The 20,875-nt window shown below is 40.1% G+C and overlaps 1 protein-coding gene across 2 annotated transcripts in view; it reads right to left on the bottom strand.

Moving 5' to 3' along the window:
• CAMK1D (calcium/calmodulin dependent protein kinase ID) overlaps positions 1–20,875 on the bottom strand; it is a 300,125-nt gene that overhangs the window by 59,534 nt on the left and 219,716 nt on the right. For both annotated transcript variants that reach the window (XM_044423426.1, XM_044423427.1), the window contains one exon: positions 1,957–2,095. In XM_044423426.1, the coding sequence (XP_044279361.1) occupies positions 1,957–2,095 (139 nt within the window). The remainder of the gene's footprint in view (positions 1–1,956; positions 2,096–20,875) is intronic.

Raw genomic sequence — 20,875 nt, forward strand, 5'->3', positions numbered from 1 at the left:
AGGGACTCCTTCCTTCTCATTAGGTGGCCAAAGTATTTGAGTTTCATCTTCGGTATCTGGCCTTCTAAAGAGCAGTCAGGGTTGATCTCCTCTAGGACTGACTGGTTTGATCACCTTGCGGTCCAAGGGACTCGCAGAAGTCTCCTTCAGCACCACCAAAAAGAAAATAGTCTTAGCATCATGTAAGCATCCATGCAGAATAACAGATCAAGTTTTAGTTAGCTAAATGTTAGGTTTCACTGAAATCAGTGACTAATCATAATTTGGGGGGACTAAAGTAAGAATTTAAGTGGACTAAATGGAACTAACTTAGTTTAGAGCCAGGCCTACGAGCTTTATTCCCAGTCAAGAATGAGGGCCAGGATAGAGGGCCAGAACTGTGTAACAAACTGCACTGGGGGGCGGGTGTTAATTATTGTATAATTTAGTATTTATTTATTACTTCTGTATTTATGTGTTGTGAGCTGCCCCGAGGCTTTGTTGCGATGGGGCGGCATAGAAATTTTTAAAATAATTAATTAATTAATTAATATCTGATGATATAGTGACTGGATATTATAAGGGAACTGGGGGAACTAAAGACAGAGCTGCTGTTTGGTAACAAACCCTTGTCCTTCACAATATGTAGCCTTCTAAAATTTGTTGCTAAGGAGTCTGTCACAACAATGTGGTGTAGTGGTTGGAGCAACCTTTCACAACCTGGTGTCCTCCAGACCTTTGAGGACTTCAGCTCCAATCAACTCCAACCAACTCAGCCCATGATAAGGAAGGATAGGAATTGCAGGCCAAAACATCTGGAGGGCACCAGTGGTTGGAAGGCCAGTCTAACATATATTTATTGTGTTATTAAATTACAATTCATATTGCAAATATACAATGGCTGCTGGAGCATACCAAAGAATTTCAGAGACAGATTAGTCCATACTGTATGGACTACAGCAAAGCTTTTGCCTGTGTGGAACATGAAAAGCTATGAACAGTTCTGAAAGAAATGAGTGTAGCTCAACATTTGATTGTTCTGATGTGTAACCTGTATCATGGATGAGAAGCTGCTGTTAGGACAGAATGTGGAGAAACGGAATGGTTTCCTATAGGCAAAGGCATCAGGCAAGTGTGTATTTTATCTCCCTACCTGTTCATGCTGTATGTAGAACTTACATGAAGGAAGCTGGATAAGGATCAGAGGAAATAGGAGTTAAAATATCCATCTTTATTACTGGGAGAAAGAAGCAGTGAATTGAAATGATACCTGATAAAGTGAAGAAAGAAAGTGCAAAAGCAGGACTGCAACTGCATATTAAGAAAATAAAACACATGACTACAGAAGAATTATACAACTTTAATATTAACAGTGGAGAAATTGGAGTTGTGAAAGATACTACTTAGCATGGCTCAATTATCAATTCAAAAGGGAACTGAAGCCAGGAAACTGCAGCCAATCTTAGAAGCAGACTAAGGTTTGGAAAGGCAACAACTAAGGAACTAGAGAACATCATCAGATTTCACCGGATGCCAAGGCCAAGGCCATCCACACTACTGTATTTCCAGTCACTAAGAATGGGTGTGAAAGCTGAATAATTAGGAAAGCTGACAGCAAGAAAATGGTGTTCAAAGAGACTGATAGAAAGACAAAACAGTAGGTCCTAGATTAAATTGAGACAGAAACCTGCCTTGGAAGCAAAAATGACAAAACTGATGCTGTTGTACTTTGGACACACTGTGAGAAGGCAAAATTCACTGGGGAAGACAATAATGTTAGGGAAAGTCATAGGCAGAAGAAGAAGAGGAAATGAGACAGATTAATTCCATAAAAGAAGTCCCAACCTTGAGCTTATGAGAGCTGAACAACAGGGCTGTCAAGAACAGAATATTGTGAAAGGCATTCATTCCTAGGGTTGGCACAAGTCAGAGATGACTTGATGATATGTAGCAGTATCAAACATTACATTACATTACCTTGAGGTCTCTGTGAACAATACCCATTCTGTGAAGATAATAGACAGCATCTAAGACCTGCCGTATCAGAGTGCTTGCATCTTTTTCAGTGTAAAATCCTTTCTCCACAATGCGATCAAACAGCTCACCTCCAGATACTCTGAAAAACACCATACAATATAACAAGGTTAATCTGGAAAGTAATCAATTAAAAAAAGTTTTGGGAAAGTAAAAAGATCACCACCACCACATTTATTAGAATCTTTTCTCCCCTTGTATACCTATGCTAGCCTAGAATTACAACATAGAATTGAGAACTGGATTTTTTTTATCACTACAACTATTGCACAGTAATTAAAATTAGTTTTGCTTGTTTGTTTTAAATAGCTTTCTGATTGATATGAAAAATTGTTTTTCAATGCATAATACATTGTACTCCAAGGTCAGATACCTTTCTTTGAAAGCACAGAACATGCACTGAAACTGATAATGGCTTTTGCTCATTACAAATGAAAAATAATGTAGTTGAAATGTCAAAGCAATTGTTTCTCGCTAGAAAAGCTTGTTAGAACAAAACAGCAATAACAAAATCTTCCAAATATTCAAAGAGCGCTTCAAAAGAGGAAATATATTTTCTATAAAGCATTCCATCTTAAACATGTCATGAGTTATACTACATTTTTTAAAAGAGAACAGAGCTGTATAATATATATGCACACTTGGTACTTAGAGGATTAAGGTATTATAGATCTAAATACATATTTCAGCAAGTCAGAGAAGCTACATGCATTTTCCCTTCAGTGCAGTTTGGTGAATTCAAAAGACAGTGATGGGTATATACACTGAGGCCACAAATAGTGTACACGTCTGGTTCCAGAAGGGAATGCATGTGCAGGTTACTGCAAAACTTACGATACCCTAAGTGCAGTCCAGGTAGGACAAGAATGCCCAGCCCATAACCCATGGGCCTCATGTGGCCCTGGCACAGCTTTCTCTGTAGCCCACCAAACCTCCAGTTTGCCCACCCAGTTTCCCACGGATTACTATTGCTGCTATACTGTCCCTACTGGAAGCAGGGAAACAGAGATCCCAATCAGGGATCACTGAGGAAATGAAGCGGCTTTTGCCTCCTCCTTTCCCCAGTGACTGCAAAACAGCCCATTCTTCTGTGTGTGCATGCGTGTGCATGCATACATGTACATATATGTGCTTATACACACTGCCTTCCCATGTGATTATCAGGGCTAAAAACATTGCACTTTTTAGTGACTTAGTCACAGGGTTTTCACTCTGTTTCCACTCCCTAACAGGAGCACACAAAGCAAAAAAACACTCATGTACAGATATGATAAAACACTGCATCTGTGTGTTTTATGTGAATTCCTACATGGAAGTTTCTTCTGTGTTAGAAATGTGTTATATATATGATTTGGCCTTATTTTATGGCAGCAAAAAATACCAAATGTTGTGGTACCTTTTGAGCTGGGTTATTTATGAATTCAAGGGCAGCATACTAATTTATCATATACCTTTTTTAACTATCCGATTGGTAAATCTAACCTTGGTTGCTTATGCCTTGAATGCACTGTCCTGTAGCCTTTACTCTTTGTTACTGCCACTGGGGCACTGTTCATGCTCCAGCATTCATACAGCTTGTCTTCCCAGTTTATTTCACCTTCCTTTATCAGTGTTCCACAATTCTGTATTATACAGATATCATCACCAAGGGCTCTGCTAAGTTTTCTTTCCCAGGAACACCAAGTTCAGCTTTGAACTGGCCTCTTGCTAATGAAATCAAAATGGTGCCTGGCCAGTACAATTTAGGGCATATCTACACAAAGCAAGTACATTAGTTGTATACCATTTTAAATGCTATAGCTTCCCCTAAGAACACTGAGCCAAACATGCTGAAAGAGTGTTGTGAATTCTGCATTGGGGATCCTCAGCCCCTTGATGGAACTACTAATGCCAATTTGCAAATGGTTTTGATTATGAATTGGTTTAGATTTCACCACTAAACAAGCCAACCATCACAAGTGGGCTGTGGGCTGAATGAGGTCCACACCATCTCTCTACACAGTCCTCAATGCCCCTTGCAGCATGGTAACACAACTGGAGAACGAAGAGCACTGGAAAAGAATAATGTCACCCACAGAAGTTGAGGACAGGCTGCAGGCCATCAGGTGCTCCTGCAACCCCAGCATTTCCACTGGAAGGAAAAGGAAAGTAGGTTCACCAGCCACAGCATGAGGTACCTGGAGCAGCCTGGAGCTTGGAGCTCTGTGGTTTGGAATCCAAGCTCATGCATGTAGCTGAGAGAGATGAGATCTGAAGGAAGGCTGGAACTGAACGCTGGCAGCAGGTAGGGCAGGTACGGACAGCTACAGCGGCCGTTTTATATGCATGTGTGCAACAGAGACAGAGAGAGAAAATGATTGCTGAATGCCTTTCCCTGTCACTGACCAGTCTGCTAACGACCTGAGGGTGGAGGGAAATCACACAGCCAGACAAATGTACTCCTTTGAACTCAAATTTGCCTGTTCCAGCAACAACTCCCATTCCACAGCAAATCAAGTGACTTTAAGATGAGTGAGAGAGAAGAATCTACACTGCCATAACAACAATGACAATAATTTTGAAAAGACACAATATTTGCAGAAGCACACAGAAAAGTAGCCTTTGCAATACACAAAACCACGCATACACAATCAAACACCAGAGAATACACACAACACATTTTAATACCACCATACATTTGTGCCACAAACTGAACCGTAAGCACACCCCAGGCCAGACAATGCACACATGCCACAGACCACACACAAAGATTAAAGAACAACATATCAATGGAGCTGTAGGTGGTGGAGCAGCTCCTCTTTTGACCTTTTAAAGGAAGTCCAGAAGGTAATGCCTGTACAACCTGCTGGACACCTCCACCTTGCCCAAAAGACCTCCCCCCTACAGTTGGAGGCACTTATCTCCAAGTAGCCAATTGGAGCCAATTCTTTGTAGCGATTTTTTGAACCAGTCCACGGGGGCCTGAAGCCTAAGAAAAGTTGGCTCAAACTTTTCATAGCCACATTTTAGTTTGAAAATAATAAATAAAATTTCCCTAACACCCACCACACATCTAGCTGACTGCCAAATAAGTGACAAAATATTAAATCTGAGCCAGAGCGGTAAATTGAATTTTGTGAACATTGTTACAGGCTTAGGAAGGAGACTCCCCTTTTGGACAATGTTCAGGAGTGCTTGTTCTGCAATCTCAGCCACTGCGTATTACATTGCATAACAAATCAGGATCTCTGGCCAGCTCACCCCAACAGTAAGCTGCATTTTCAGCTTCCCTCTCCTTTAAAGATGGATGGCAATGGGAAGGTTTTGTTGGCCCCCAGTGACATTGCCATAGAATAAGATCTGATTTACTACATGATATCATGATGTCTCATTGTTCACAGCTTGATGCCTCATCATCCCAACTTGATCAATGCAGTGTGATCACACCATGGTGAAAAAAACACAGTGGCAGCAAGAAGGGAATTCTGTGACCTATTTCACGCTAGGACTATTTGCATGTAAAAATTCTGTGTAGCCCTTATGTCTGTAAACACCTGTAAAAATTCTGTACAATCCTTACACTCAAAAGTGCCTCACTTGCAGGTGGTATTATACTCATGTGGTATGATCCTCCCTCTTCTTCCATGTCATTTTCCAGTCCCAAATACCCTAAACCATTTCATTTTATTAAAAACCACTTTCCTCCAATTTTCTGTTCCAGAGATTGGTTCAGTGTTCTCAAAGACATTGCATGTAATTCTCACTCTCTTGCGAAGAGGGTGAAACAAACAAACCGAAATGCAGTTGTGCCACAACATAGGTATTCCCCGGGCAGTTTCCTCTCATTGATCCAGAGGATGGATGTAAAAATGTTCAAGTCTCCCTGTAGAAAAACCAGTAAACACAAGGCAATTCACTTCATCTGTATGAGATGACTTCCTTGTTTTGAGGAAACATGTGTGGAACTTCGTGATAAAGCAGCTAGATGAAAAGAACTTGGGTTCACCCATCTGAAGTACCAAGGCAAGGGATAAATAATCTGCAGAACTGATTGGGGTAATAAGCACAGACCTCTATATAGTGGTGTGAAATAATTTTCCAAGCCATAATACTGCTGCTTGTTATCACACTGGGGATTCTTTATAGTATGTTTTCTTGCTTGCTTGCTTGTATTTATTCATTCATGTATTAAATGCCACACAAATAAATTTCTCTAAGGGTTTTACCATGATGAAAAAAATACAAAAACACAATAAAATTAATAATATAAAACTAAAAGGTGTGCTAACACAGTATAAAATACAGTAGCAAATTGCAGGGCCTAAGATAATCAGTGCTTTTTCAGGGGCTAATGGGTTGAAGCAGTGATGACAAACCTATGGCATGTATGCCATAGCAGGCACGCAGAGCCCTCTCTGTTGGCTCACAAGCCAAGTTGCCCCAGCATCGCCCCAGCAGTCATGCACATATTCGGAAAGAGTAACGGCGCCAGGCAACAACGTCACTCATTAGCCGCAACTTGCTGCAAGAGGTGGTGTCGAACAGGTGGCCAGAGTCAGCTACAACAGCTGCGGTGGATGCACCAGGAAGGGAGCGGATGAGCGCTGGTGGCATTGCCCTCCTCCTGGCTCCTCCTCCTCCTCCCCCCAGCCCGCAGCATGTGAGTGGCTGCCCAAGCTGCCCTCCTAGCGCAGTGGCAGGACCCTGCTGACTCAGTAGCCACAGGCGCAGCCAGGCAGCTGTGCGCCTGCCTGCACGGGTGCCCTCTCCCAGGCTGGGCTCCCGCACCAGTGGCCGTGGAAGGGGGAAGCTGGGCAAAGAGAGTGAGCGACGGGGTCAGGGTGGCAGAGCAGCAGCAGCTGGAGCAAGGTGGAGGAGAGAGAGGGTGCCCAGAATGGATATGGCGCTTCCTGGGGTGGGAGGCCAAAGTGAGGAAAAGTGGAGGCTGGAACTGCTGCGAAGTGAGAGAACTGGGCACATGAAGGGCATCCCCCTCCCCACCTGACCCCATTCACCATGGCTTGGCACTCTCCCTTATCTCCAATTCAGGTCTTGAGAGTACAACAGGGATTCCTCTAGAACATAGAGCTTGGAGGCCAAGCCCCTTCTCCTGAAGGAATCCAAGGAGATTATTCAGGCCTGATTCAGAGACTGTGGACTGAATCAGGTGCATGAATCCAATCCTGGTTTACAGTAAGACCATTTATCAGTTATGTTGGTTTCACAATACCATTTTGTCCATTTTATCACAGTGAATAGGAACTCCAATAATCAATTCTATTAGTTACGTATAAAGTATGATGGAAAAAAGTGTGATTTGGAAACAAAAAGGAAGAACATATTAGAAATAAATAGTAATAGACATCCCAGACCATTGAGAGAGGATGCAACTGCATAAGTTAGCTACACATCTAAAATCTTGTCTCCAGTGGAGGGCGGAGGGTGCGGGGGGGCGGGGGGCGGCGGTGGCAGGAAAGCTAAGCATTGCCTTCAGGTCAAACTGGTCCCTTCATTGACCATGTTTACTTTCAGTGGATTGAAAAAAAAAGAAATATTTTTCAGATGAATTGCTTCAGGGAAGGATTTTGACTTATCTAGCACTTCCCAAAAAGGTTCCCATAACAAAAACTAGCACCAGAATGAAGGTCAGAGCCAAACTATTTTGGAAAATGCAAGGATATGTTAGAACTGTTGTTGTATTTTCAATGGGCTTTGGATTACTGTTTATGGGACAAAATACTTTTGGCAGAAATAATTACCTTCGCCCTATCACCCTATGGGTATTATGAGCTGACACAAGAAGTTCAAGGTTAAGAATGGACTTCAATGCTATTTCACTGAAGACAGGAAATGTGGTTTCCTGTCAAGATAGAGAAGGAAGGAAGCATTTCTCATGATTGTGGTGATAAAAATACATCTTACCTTAGGCTGTCTCTGTCTTGCAGCTGTTGCTGGCTAATCCACTTATCAAGCATCTGCACAGCACAGACTTGGAGCAGTAGCATTTTCCTTTCCCTGTCAGTTCCTAGCAGTTCTCTTCACGAGTAAAGCAGGATCAGATCAACTGAAAATTATTACCTGAAGGAAGACTGACCTAGTAGTGACTCTGTTTATGTAGCTGGTGCCTTTGGTTTCTGGTACACAGGTGGCCAACAACGACAATCCGAGTGTGGGTTGGTTGGTTGGTTTAAATAATAGATTGCTGTGGATGAGCCAACGTATTAGTCAACTTTATTTTCAGCTCCAAATTTCAGGGCAAAAACAAGCCAGAATTCCATGTCCAGACGTTACATTGAACAACCTAGGGTAAAATTATCTCTGGCTTGTTTAGCCACTCTTGCTGGAAGAAAGAGCCATTGAGCCATAGTGACTGCTAGCGCCTAGCAGACAAGCAGACTCACTGTGGCTTGCGCTCTCACTCCTTTGCTCTCCATTCTTCAGCTTGTTTCCCAGGGTCCATTGCAGCAGAACCCTCTAGTCTCCCCCTCTTCAATCCAACTACCCTTTTCATTTGCTTTGAGGTGGTTTCCAGAGCCTCAAAAAGTGCAGTTGGGTTTGGGGCAGGGGACAGAACTGTGGTCATAATTGTTATTATGTAGGTTTCTGTCAGTCTTTCCCAAGTGCACTGTTATGGCTATCCCATATGTGCAGTCTTTTCTTTGCATGTTTCAGCTGTAAAAGGGAATAGTTAAATCAAGTAGGTCATTAAGAAAAGGGGTGGGGGGAGACTTCATATAGGCTAGAACATGCTTTCCTCTGATCACAATCACCTATTCAAGAGCACAGTCAAATAGGGTATTCAGGAATTTAATTCCTTTGACATGACCAAAATGTGTACCTATCCAGTCAATCTGAAGATCATTGGAGTCACTCATTACTACAGTGCTTCATCATTTTGACGCCTCCCTAATTTCATTCTACATCTCAAGGTAATCCCAAGTATTTTGGTCAGGACGATGATAGCATGTTGCCTGTGCTAAATTACTTTTGGTCTGATGTCACTCACAGTGTTTTTATGGCGTAATCTGTCTTCTTCAAAATTTCTTGTTTGCTTGACATTATGTCCTCTCTGATATATGGAACAACACCTCCCCCAGTTTGGCCATTCTGCTCCATCCTACAGAGTGTGCATCCAGAGATGACCAAATTCCATTCTACAGAGGGTCTGTTCTGCCCACTATATCCATGTTCTCCTTTCAAACTATGCACTCCAACCCCCCCCCACCTTCCATATGTGTCCTTTGAAAGGGCTTTTCAAACTCCTGTTCAAATTCTAACACTCTCACTGGTTTACAACAGGGATGGAGAAAACCTGGTTCATAGGTTTAAGCTGACTCATGAACATTCACCATCCAGTGTTGTCCAAGTCCATTAACACACCATGTATGATGTAATACACTACAGATATGTGTGCAGCTGTTCAGCCTCTCCCTACCTGCATCATGTTCCCTACCCTTGCTTCAAATGGATACTAGCTACTGAATAGCTAATACTTGATTTTAGTTAAAAAGGTGGACGAATAATAGAGTCTGACTATCTTTGGGAACTGAGTGTGCTGATTTTTGGAGAATTGTAACATCTGGTTTTGTTGGTATGGAGCTTTAATGGTCTTTGCCAACTAGGGTGCCTCAAATGGCTTCACTGCTTGGGGGCTAGACCATGACATCTTCTGGGTGATGGGTCTAAATGGATTTATTCTTGCGACGCATTTGTTGTGAGTCAAATGAGGCAACACAGCTTGACTCATGCAGTTTGAAATAATGAACTACATTGGTACCTACTTTATGAACATATAGTTTCTCAGGCCAGGGGAGAATACAGCAACAATCTCAGTCAAAAAACACTTTCAGCTTGAAAGATCTCTCAGAATTCTTATGTATGAGTTTTCTCTGGTAATGATAAGCAAATACTGACACTGAGCAATGCAAGGCAAGCAGACAGAGGGAGATGCTCTCCATCTGCGGTTATTCAGTTTGACAGGTACGCACCCTTCCTCATTGCTGGAATATTCAAATTGACCATAAGACATTCAGAGATGTCTGGAGGAAGCGTCTAAACACAGTTGTTTTGACTAGGCTTTTCCTTCATCATGAGTTCCAAAACTTTTCTATTTGGATAACAACCTTGAGAATACAGCTCCCGATACCTTAGGTATCATGTTATAAGTCAGTACCATGTTGTCTTAAATCAGTTACTGTCTTTACCTGTCTGGTGAGAGAAGAGCAGCACCATTTCTTGAAGATTGTAAACCCTTCAGGGAAGGGTAATATCCTTAAAACAACAAGAACACATTTTTACTGTTTCCAAGTCTATCTGGATTCAAACTGGGAGGCTTCTGGTGCCCTTATGACTGAGCTACTGACTTAGAGGTGCACTATGGAAGAAGAATGAGACAAAATTGCTTGTAAAATATCTAGTATGACTCAATTCCTGAGGTAGCTCATTGGTTCTTCCTGTCCCAGTCTGATGAAAATAGTTCCAGGTCAGACCTTTGGCACTGCATGAGCAACAGCCCTCTTGGTCGTATTGTTATGAATCCTTTCCATGTATGCCAGGTTGTGTTGTTTGCTTCCTGCTATCATATTACCTGGCTCCTGGCACCAGCTGTTCTTGACAAGAACGATTAAAGGTTGCCCAGCAGCAGTCATAACAGTTGATGGAGCGTACTTGGAAGAAACCCTCCTAGAGAATTTAGGCACAGCAGTCTGTGATTTCTTCTATGAAATAAATGCTGGGTGCTTTCAACTTCAGCTCTTGCAATACTTTTTAATTATTTGTATTGTTGGACCTGACTGTTTTTTTCTTGCATTTACTTCTGAATATAAATATTTGTGCTCACTTTAAAAGCAAATCTGTCATTAATCTGCCTTTGAATTATAATGTAAAAAATAAAACAAATACCATCACATTTTCCTTGTTGATATGGCAATTTGGCACAATCCTTTTATGTCCCTAAAATAATATGAGATAAATCATCCTCTTTGTGCTAATGTAATGGAAAGCTGGCCAGTACATATGTACTTCACTTTAAAAAAACACATAGAAAAGCTGTTTCTGTATTCTGCCAATGTAAAAAGCTCTTTGTCTCAAGTTTCAAAGCATTTAAAAACTGCTTCTATGATATGTGAAAATAGACTGATACCCAAGAGCAAAAATGATAATATGCAGAGCCCTTGAGCTATGTGACAGATTCCCCTGAAGAAAAGTGAGCATGGGTTATTACAAAGGTTTCCAAAATAGGCTGCACCATGCACATTCCTTTGTAATAAAGGAACAGGTACTTTTGCTTGATATCTCTTTTATTAAACAAAAATAAATGTGATTTTTATCTTACTCAGCACAGTCCATTCAATAGGTTCTAACTAGGTACATGACCACATGGAAAAAAGTTCAATAGTTCTTTTTTCCGCTCAGTAGATAGACAATTGCTTGATTCCAGCTGCATTTTCTTTCCTCTAAAATGGAAAAGCCACACTCAGTGATTGAGTACATGCTTGCCAGCTTCAATTCTTGGCATCTGCAGGTAGGGTTGGAAACACTCCTGCCTGAAAACTTGGAAAGCTGCTGCCAGTCAGTGTCAACTGGACTAGACAGACCAATAGTCTGCCTCAGTATCAAGCAACTACCTATGTTCTGCAGCAATCACTTATGTGACCTTCCTGTTAATTGTTTACACTGTGACTTACTACACCTTCTCTGTAGAGTGTGGGTACCTTCTCTATAGAGGCTAGACATGCATATGGTAGGCATATTATGAGCGGAGTCCGCTAGAGCTGGGGGTCAGACTCGACGGCCGAGGAGACCCCCTCTGACTCGCTCTGTTTCTATGTTTCTATGTTTTTATGTACCCTGCCTCCATAAAGCAATTCTACTCAACAAGAACCTAACCATTCCAGAAACTTTTTCTTCCTACTCCTTCTTGGAAAAGGTGGGGTGGCTTCACTGGCTTTCTCCTGTTCATGGAAAGTGGTGTCAGCCTTCCCCAACTTAGTGCCCTCCACTGGTCATGTTGGTTGGGGATGATGGGAGTTCAATGCATATGGAGAGTGCCAGACTGAAGAAGTCTGTATTGCTTAATAAAATGACAAAAGGCACACCTTGCATTGGTTTAATAGTACCGGCAAGTCTGAGATGGAAGACTTGGAAGCAGTTTTAGCATGCATGTGTTGAGGTTTATCCATTTGTTTTCAAACCACATGCCAATGCTCGTATGTCTTTGGCCTATTACCTGCTCAACCCCACACCTGAATAGGCATTCTAGGCTCTGAAGTCATTATTTATATGGGTTCTTTGTGTTATTATTCATATAGCACCATTAAGTGTACAAAGCACTTTATGGAGAAATAAGAGGGCAGGACCTTGTCCCAGGGAACATACACTTGAAAATCTGATACAGAGGAATCAGCAAAAGAATGGAAGGAAGTGGGTAAACAGAGAAGCAATGTGCAGTTGTATCAGTTATATGGGTTTAAGCTTAGTTGCAAGCTCAGCAAGCCACAATATTTTTGAAGTCTTTGAAGTCATTTGTTTGCAAGATAAAGTTGCCACTTCAAACCCTCCATAGTGCTGAAATTTGGCAGCAAAATGACATTTTCTCCTCTGTCTGTCTGTCTGTCTGTCTTCCTGTCTGCTACACAACCAAATTTTGGTAACACACAACAAGACTGTGCCTACAGGAGTGCCTAGTGGAATAAGTTGCCTGAACTTACAATCCATGCCCTATATTTTATTTTACTGAAGCTGAGTCAAATTATGTGTGACTGAAATAAGCACATACTCTCACTCTGTTTACCCATGCCTCTATTTCCTCACTTCCTTTGCTGTCTCTATATCTATTTTAGACTGTAAGTTTCTTGGGGACACAGATCTTTCATTCTTGTTGTTGGCAAAGTTTCATATACATGGAGCTCTGTATTATGATGTAATATTAATATTCTGTACAATCGCTGAAACTCTGGGCAGTTTAGAACAGTATAATATTATAACAGTATATCATCATCATCATCATCAATAGCAGTTGCAACAGCAACAACAAATACATCTCAGTTGATTAGGTTATAATATATTAGGTTATAACGTAATATTGATAATCATAATCAAACTTCAAAATGAACTTAGTATCTTATATATTTGGTATTTGTAATGGCAAGTAACCATATTCTGGTTAGGACTGTGTGTGTGAAATTTAAAAAAAAACACTAGCGTGTGCCAGAACACACTGCTAGAAAGTGTGCATTCATCTAAGGTAGCTACAGCATGTTCCACATGAATATCTGTGGCAGTGTGTGTGGTGTGTGTGTGTGTGGGGAGGAGGGCTTGCATTACTCATTTGTTGCAATTTAGTTAGAGAAATGCCTTGGGGAAGGCAGGGAATTATGTTTTATGAAGTGTTTGTAGAGATCCCTGAGGAAATGCATAGTAGTAAACGATTAAGCATTTACAGATGATGATGAAAATGGTCTGCTGCTCTTGCCATGTTATTTATTCTGCCCTGGCACATAATACCAAACCCACTAGTCTCCACTATTACTCCAAAGGCAACAATTAAATGATTTTAGATGCTGTTGCCCCACAGATGTCTGGCTTGTGTTTGGCCATGGTATTCCCCATCCACCATTTAAAATGTCATCAGTCCAGTTTTACCGGCCAAGCAGAGGCTTAGTCAACAACTGAAAAGACCAGGGAAACTATAATGGCAAATGAGTATACCTATTTATTACATTCACCATTTAAAAGTTTAAGTGGAAAATAGTAATACCAGCGCAACTTAATTAATTAATTAGTTAGTTATAAAATTTACAATACTGTGCAGTGAACCCAATGTATGCTTTCTTAGAAGCCACACTCTCTTCAGTGGGGCTTACTCCTAGGAATGCAAGCACAGAATGGTAGATTTAATCCCCCTAGCCTTTTACCCATGCTCTGGCCACAAAGTTAATATTTCTATACCATCTCCATAGTCTAGTGCCTTACTGGGGAAAATTTGTTAGAAAAGTATTACCTCTGACATTTCTATTAACTTTTTTTTTCAATATTTCATTGCAGCCCTCAACCTGTGCCATGGGGTTAATAGCATCCCCTTGGCTCACATTCTGTACACATGTGTACAGAAATGTACACATTTCTGGAATGTACACATAACTAGTACCAGTGTTTTTGTAAAAAAAAAAAAAAGATGCTGGAACTCATGTCCCCGCTGGCAGTAAGCACACACACCAATCCCAAGCCGAGCAGCGATCTCTCACTATCAGATAGCAGATAGCACTCACAATAGCAGCCTGCAGGCACTATGTTAATGATGTTTGCTGCTGATCTGCTACCCCTTCAAAATCACTTCCTAAAATCCATTGAAAAAAAGGTGCCGGAACACCGTTCCAGTGTGTTCTATGACAAAAAAAGCCCTGACTAGTACTACTGACTTGTTGATCTAAGACATTGTACTTGTGTAAAATATCTCCACATTTCAGCCTCCTGCCTCTTATATTCCCCTCCTCACTTCTATAAACCAAAATATGCCCCAGAATCTCCATACAAATTGTTTATGGAGTACCTTTACACACCAACAATAGGCCCCAAATAAAGGAACAAATCAAGCTTCATTTTGGTTTCTTTACAAGCTAAGATTCTAAGTTAAAACTTCAAGCATAGAGATTTAAAATCCACTGAGAGAAATACGTGCCTTGATTTTTTAAGGTTAGTAGGCCAAACTAGTATTCAGAAAAAAGTCAATGGGCCAAGGATTGCTATGTGGATTTTCTTGTTTTGAGTAATCTCAGGAAGGACTAAACCTTTAATTACCTGTTCTTGCTGATAGTTTGAAACAATTCTTGTGTTGATTGACTCTTCCTGGGGGAAATGTTCAGCCAGAACAAGGATTTTTCATATGTAGCACTTTCTTCTGAGGTCAAGAATGACCCCAAATGAGACTGCTAGTTTTTTGTTAAGGCAGGGATAAAGAAAAAGTGCTAATGTAATGGTTTCAATTTACTCCTCCATTTCAGCTTTGGAAAAACTGATTTCTTCCTCTGAAAAATGACATTTTGGTTCCATATTACAAATAATAAATAGGTTATGGTACAATCATATGCTTGTTTTCTAGAGCAAGGGCCCATTTACTTCAATGACACATACTCCCAGGAAACTGCATAGAGGATTAAAGTCCAGGTTGTCAAAAACATGTTAAATCAAGAAGGCTATGTTTAATTTATGGATCCAGTTGCATATAAGTTAAGTAATTCTTATAGTGACTTTTAAAAGCATCACATCAAATATCTTTGTTTTAGCCCCATTTACCATATGAAAAAATGGTTGGCAAGAACCCTATTGCTAATTTATCCTCAGACATAAAGAATGTCCTGACAGTAATGGCATTAGTCACCTCTTATTGATTTTACATAATTTAATCTGATAGCAAAAAAAATCTGTACATAAATACATGAGAATGCTCAGTGAAGGCAACCATCGTCTGCTACCTAAATGACATGAAACAAATCATGAATTATATTGCCCAGATCAAGATACAATTGCATCAATATATGACCACTTCGATAGCAAGCAGCTGTGTCTAAAATATTGACTGAAAGCTACTCTTAATAGTTCAATTAATGTATCAGCCTAACAATTATACTATCAATGTTTTGAATGCCATGTGAAAGAACACAGGTTTGCAAACACCATTTGAGGGCCAGTGTGGTGTAGTGATTAAGAGCATGGGTGTGGGACTCAGGTGATCTGGGTTCTTGTCCCTACTCAGCCATGGAGCCAACTGGACTACTTTGGGCCAGTCACCCAAAGACTCTCAGTCCAACCCACTTCATAGAGGAGTTGTTGTGGGGATAATATTGAGAGCAGCAGGAGGAAAATGATGTAAACTGGTGTGATATAAATCTAAATAAATAAATTTGCTCTTTTCCACCATTAGTTAAATATCACAAAATATTCAATCAACACCCCAGGGATCTACACATTAACTCAAACTATGCAAAACTGTTGTTTTGTGTTGCTTTGATTAGTTCCCTTCATCATTTAAACATTTTCAAGGAAAAATCAATTAATATCATTGAAATAGAGATCCAAAACATCAGGGAGCCATCTGGTGGCTTGATTCCTTTGTAATTAAAAACTCTCTCTAGGGTTCCCAACTCTCTGTACCTGTATTATGATGCTACTAATAAACTGAACATTACAAAGCATAGCTAGGAAGGAATTAATTATTGTTAATGCAGCATGAAAAGCAGACACAGAGAGTTGGCACCTGTGACCTACAGCATTATACTGCATGTTGGATTTTGTTGGCACTTCCTAATTAAGTCTGGAAGATTTTCATGAAATATGCTAAGACTTTTAAAATCCTTTTTCTCCCTCTCTCTTACACACAGGAACAAAGAGTGCAAATGCTTCCCCACCTTGAATTCTAGCCATGGCAAAGCAGCAACAGCAGCTACTTTGCAACTCCTCTGCTTTCAGTTTCCAGCCAGATAGACAAGGCTCTAGACAGGACAAACGCTCAGTATATTAAACATGGGTTGGAATGGTGTTACAGCAGTGCCTCCTCATAACATGAAGTGGTACTAGCAGGCTACAACACAACCTGGCTCCACCAAGCAGAATAGTTCCATTGTGAGATTCACATCAGCACCTCATGCTGCACATACCTGCCCCATCTGCTCTGAAGATCCCCACAATATGGATGGAGAAGACCACACCAGAGCGGTTCAGTATATTAAACCCAGGTGTGAGATTCCACTGAGTTCAGTTGAGAGTGTCTGGGATGCAAGTGAGGAAACGTGAACCTTGAAGAGAAGTGACACCTACTTTCTGGCAGACTCAGCCAAGCAGCACCATGGCCTGTTAGATCTTCTGTATAGTAGTCTGTACGAACTGCCAGGTTTCAAGTAGGAGCCCTTCAGTGACTCCTGGAACTAGGGTAGTGAACAGAGAGGGCAGATTGAGCAAAGATGCCCGCACTGAACCCCAGAATAATTTTGATTATAAGAATTTGGTGCAACCAAAGGGCCAACAGTGTGCAGTTGCTGGATGGAAAGTTCCCATGGCATCAGATGTATTCCCGCAGCTTAAGCCATGAGGCCCTTTTGAGGCTACCTGGCCATCTATCCTTGTGGTCTTCCTTTCTGCTTGCCATCTGCCTGTCAGATCGAGGTACCATTGAGTCTGAAGACCTGACATGCCTGCATACATGTTAAGATATATATCCACATATAACCTTGTGAATATAACAACTAGAAAATCCCATGCCAGTTATTGCCTGGGCTCCTAGATACCCAGCACTGAAGTTTAGGAATTCAAACATTTCACATTAGGGAGAATTGATGGCTTTTACACACATACCACCCACAAAGATACTCAGGCATTGGTAACCCAAAAAATACTCATTGTTATCTTTCAATAAACATTAACAAGTCAGACTATCAGTGAAGCTAATTGTTACAAGATGAAGGTGTGGAAATCACCATACAGCCTCAGTTCTGTCCCACTGAGGTTGCTCCTGGAGCACACCATTCAAGTAAAATAGAGAAAAAGTCACCCACAGAGGTGAAACTTATGGTCAGCTACAATTCTAGATACTACTAGTATTATTATAATACCACAAAGTGACTTTTTAGAGCTTTAGTTCACTTATTAAATAGTACTGTTGTTTCTACTTTGTAGTCTTCCTGTTGATTGCTCCTTTAAAAAAAAACCCTTTCGTACCTCTCTTCAGCTTCCGACAGGAGGAGCCAATGCACTATTTTGTTGCTTCCAGCTTGGACTTGAAGTCAGCCAGCAAACAATAGCTACTCTTAAAAATCAGTGACTTCTAATTTAAGAGAAAAGGTTTTTGAGCATTTCAGTATTTATGGGAATTTATTATTTTATTTGATACTACAGATGCAAAGATCTATGATTTGAAAAACATACCTTCTTGAACAATATGCTTGTGTATAATGATTTGAGTACACTGATTCAACTATATTATAACCGCAGTTTCCTTTAATATTGCAAAGACAGTAGTGGCTGAAAATATGAAATGTTTAATGAGCATGTGATTCCAGATTACAGTAAGTTAGCAACAGTACTAACTGTGAAAATATGTCAGAGATAAACCTCATTCAGTTCAATGATTCTTTTTCTCAATTTGCTGAGTATAAGATCGTAATGTAAAATATATTTATTTTAAATCATGAAGTCATTTAGACATGAAATAGCAAAATAATATTCAAAATACAGAGTTGTTATAGCACAAATAAGGCATTTTTATAGTACAATTACTAGAGTTATTATTATAGAATTACTGCTAACATACAAATAAGGCATTTGTTTCATTTGATATCTATATCTCCAAAATACTTATTTTGGAGTTATAGATGTACTCATCTTACCTTTGCTGTGATTTATAATCAGGAGAACATTTAGGCAAGTTGTACTTCAGCCAGCAATGGTTAACAAGCAACTACATTTCTCCAGTCTTCTTTAATTTCTTTTTAGATACCCTAGTAATGGACACAATCTTCCAGAACATCCCTTGGGCAAACACCATTAAAATTTAGGTACAGAGAGCCATGCAAAATTATTATTCTTTTGCAGCTTTCATGACTACTGATGGGAGTCACTCAGAAAAAAATCTTATTGATTGGGGCAAAAGCTATGCTGTAATTCTCTATATGGTTTTAACTATTTTCACTTATACAATTTAATTTCCTTGCAGATAGTTGAAATTTGCACAATTATCACCTTCTATATGTATGTCGTAGAACGTTTAAACTAGATTTGCCATGACTGTAGAAGTTCTTCTGAGACTATGGATCTTTCTATGGATAAGAATACTAGTTTATATGTTAACACCTGTCAAAATATAACATAAACACATGCCATCATGCCACAAGTTTCTTTCATCTTTATTAGCCATGCTCAGAAAACTACTTGCTAGTATTTACTGACATTTTTATTTATAAAAAGTTGATCAATCAAAAGCATGACAATCAACATTAACTTTTTGATATTTTTATTTTATTCCTGTAACCCTTATAGACTTTCTTGCTTTTCTCTCATCCTGTTTGTCTCTACTGTGTCTTTTAAGCTTTAAACTACTACAACACATCTGGCCAATGAGGAACGATGGTTATGTTGCCACATAGCTACATCTCCTGTCACTGTGCTGATTAAATCCATGAATGTTTGAATAAGGTTCCAGGGCTATGATTTGGATGCAATGGAAATGTAGTCAAGACAGCAGATAGACTCTTGCTGAGTCAGGCTAACAATCAGCAAGATTCCCACAGAGTAATGAAGGTCATGTCCAGACATAGTTCCAAGACTGAACCTATTGTCGAAACAAGACATTCACCACATTTTAGTCAGCTGCATAATATTCCTTCTGAACTCAAGCTCAGAGGAACACTGTTTTTCCTAATCATAGGAGATGATGCTTAACTTAAAGTAGTTGCCTTTGTGGAGAAGGTGAGCTAAAATGAGTATGAGACCTGTCCAAATGACAGCCCAAGCTATGCCCTTCAGAAACAACTAGAAGAAAACTTAAACAGGTCAAGCCCTGGTTTGAAGTCTCACACTCTAGTGCTTCTTTAGTGATTTTTCTAGGAATATCTTTGGCTGAAATAGCAGGAGACATCATGGGCACTGTAGTTGGAAACAACATTTAAGCTCTCTGCCTGAGGGAGCCACTATTTCTGATCTAGGAGGCAAAATCAGTTGTCATGTTTTCTGCCCCCTCCACACAGTCCACAAGTTGATGTTAATTGTTATCAAGCTGCTTCTGACCTATGGTGACCTTTTGAATGAGCACCCTCCAAAATCTCATGTTGATGACATCCCTACATAGCTATTCAAAATTCAAGGCTGTGGCTTCCTTTATGGAGTCAGTCCACAAGTAGTTCTTTGAATGTGGTCAGGAAAAAAGGCCTTTCCATCAGCTTTCCTAGCCCAGTGAACCCCTGACCACTTGGACTTGGACTCCAGCACCAGCCAGACGGTCTTCAGGACACTTGGAGAAAGAGACTGCCTCACTGGCCAGTTCCAACAGTAATGCATCCATGTTTTTCTAGAATTATTTCAAATCATTTTTCTGTTAATTTTTGAGCTTTAAGGGTGGAATCCTCTTAAGGTAGTATGAGAATTTAAGAAAGCAAAAACATTCAAATTTAATACAGATATGATCAGTAATTGCATGTCAATAAAACCCCATAAAAATAAAAATTACCAACAAAAATCAAGAAAAACAGATTTTATTCTATTATTTTTCCACTCTCCATTCTGTCTACTCTCCTTTCCTTCTCCTCAATGTTAGTTTTCGATTGCAAGCATGAGTCCAGAGCCTCTATTATATAGACTTTTTAAAAAATCTAGCAATTTTAGAGGGTTCATAAACAAACAAGCAAACAAACAAACAGAAGTGTATCTTGAGAAAGCTCAAGTTGCATGTAATACTCAAGGCAGACTGCTCTTTTTGGTCTATTTGATGTGTGGTTCATGACACGGTGGGAACAACTGAATTGCTGTTTGTAGAGCTGGTGTTCTATGGAAATGAGCAGTGCAGTTTGGAAGAAATTACAACTGCATTACAATGCCACCAAAAGGGGGGCAGGTTGGAGCACCAGCATTATTCACTAATAATTATTAAATATTGTCACTCCTAGGTGCAAAAACTGCAGGTAAAATCAATAGATGTCGTGGAACTGTCATCTGTGTTCTGGGACTGGTTAATTAGAGATCTTTAGACTGACTAGAAGATAAATTGCATGAGGAGAAACAAATCTATGCCTAAACTGTTTAAATATTAATATGTCTAATGAGATGGAAACCGAAGCACTAGAAAAAGGGGGGAGATCAGTTCTAAATCTTCAAGGAGGAAACTGCACATTAATATAAA

Source organism: Varanus komodoensis, unplaced genomic scaffold (assembly GCF_004798865.1).
Source record: "Varanus komodoensis strain SLA01 unplaced genomic scaffold, ASM479886v1 scaffold13_3, whole genome shotgun sequence".
NCBI classification, from domain to species: domain Eukaryota; kingdom Metazoa; phylum Chordata; class Lepidosauria; order Squamata; family Varanidae; genus Varanus; species Varanus komodoensis.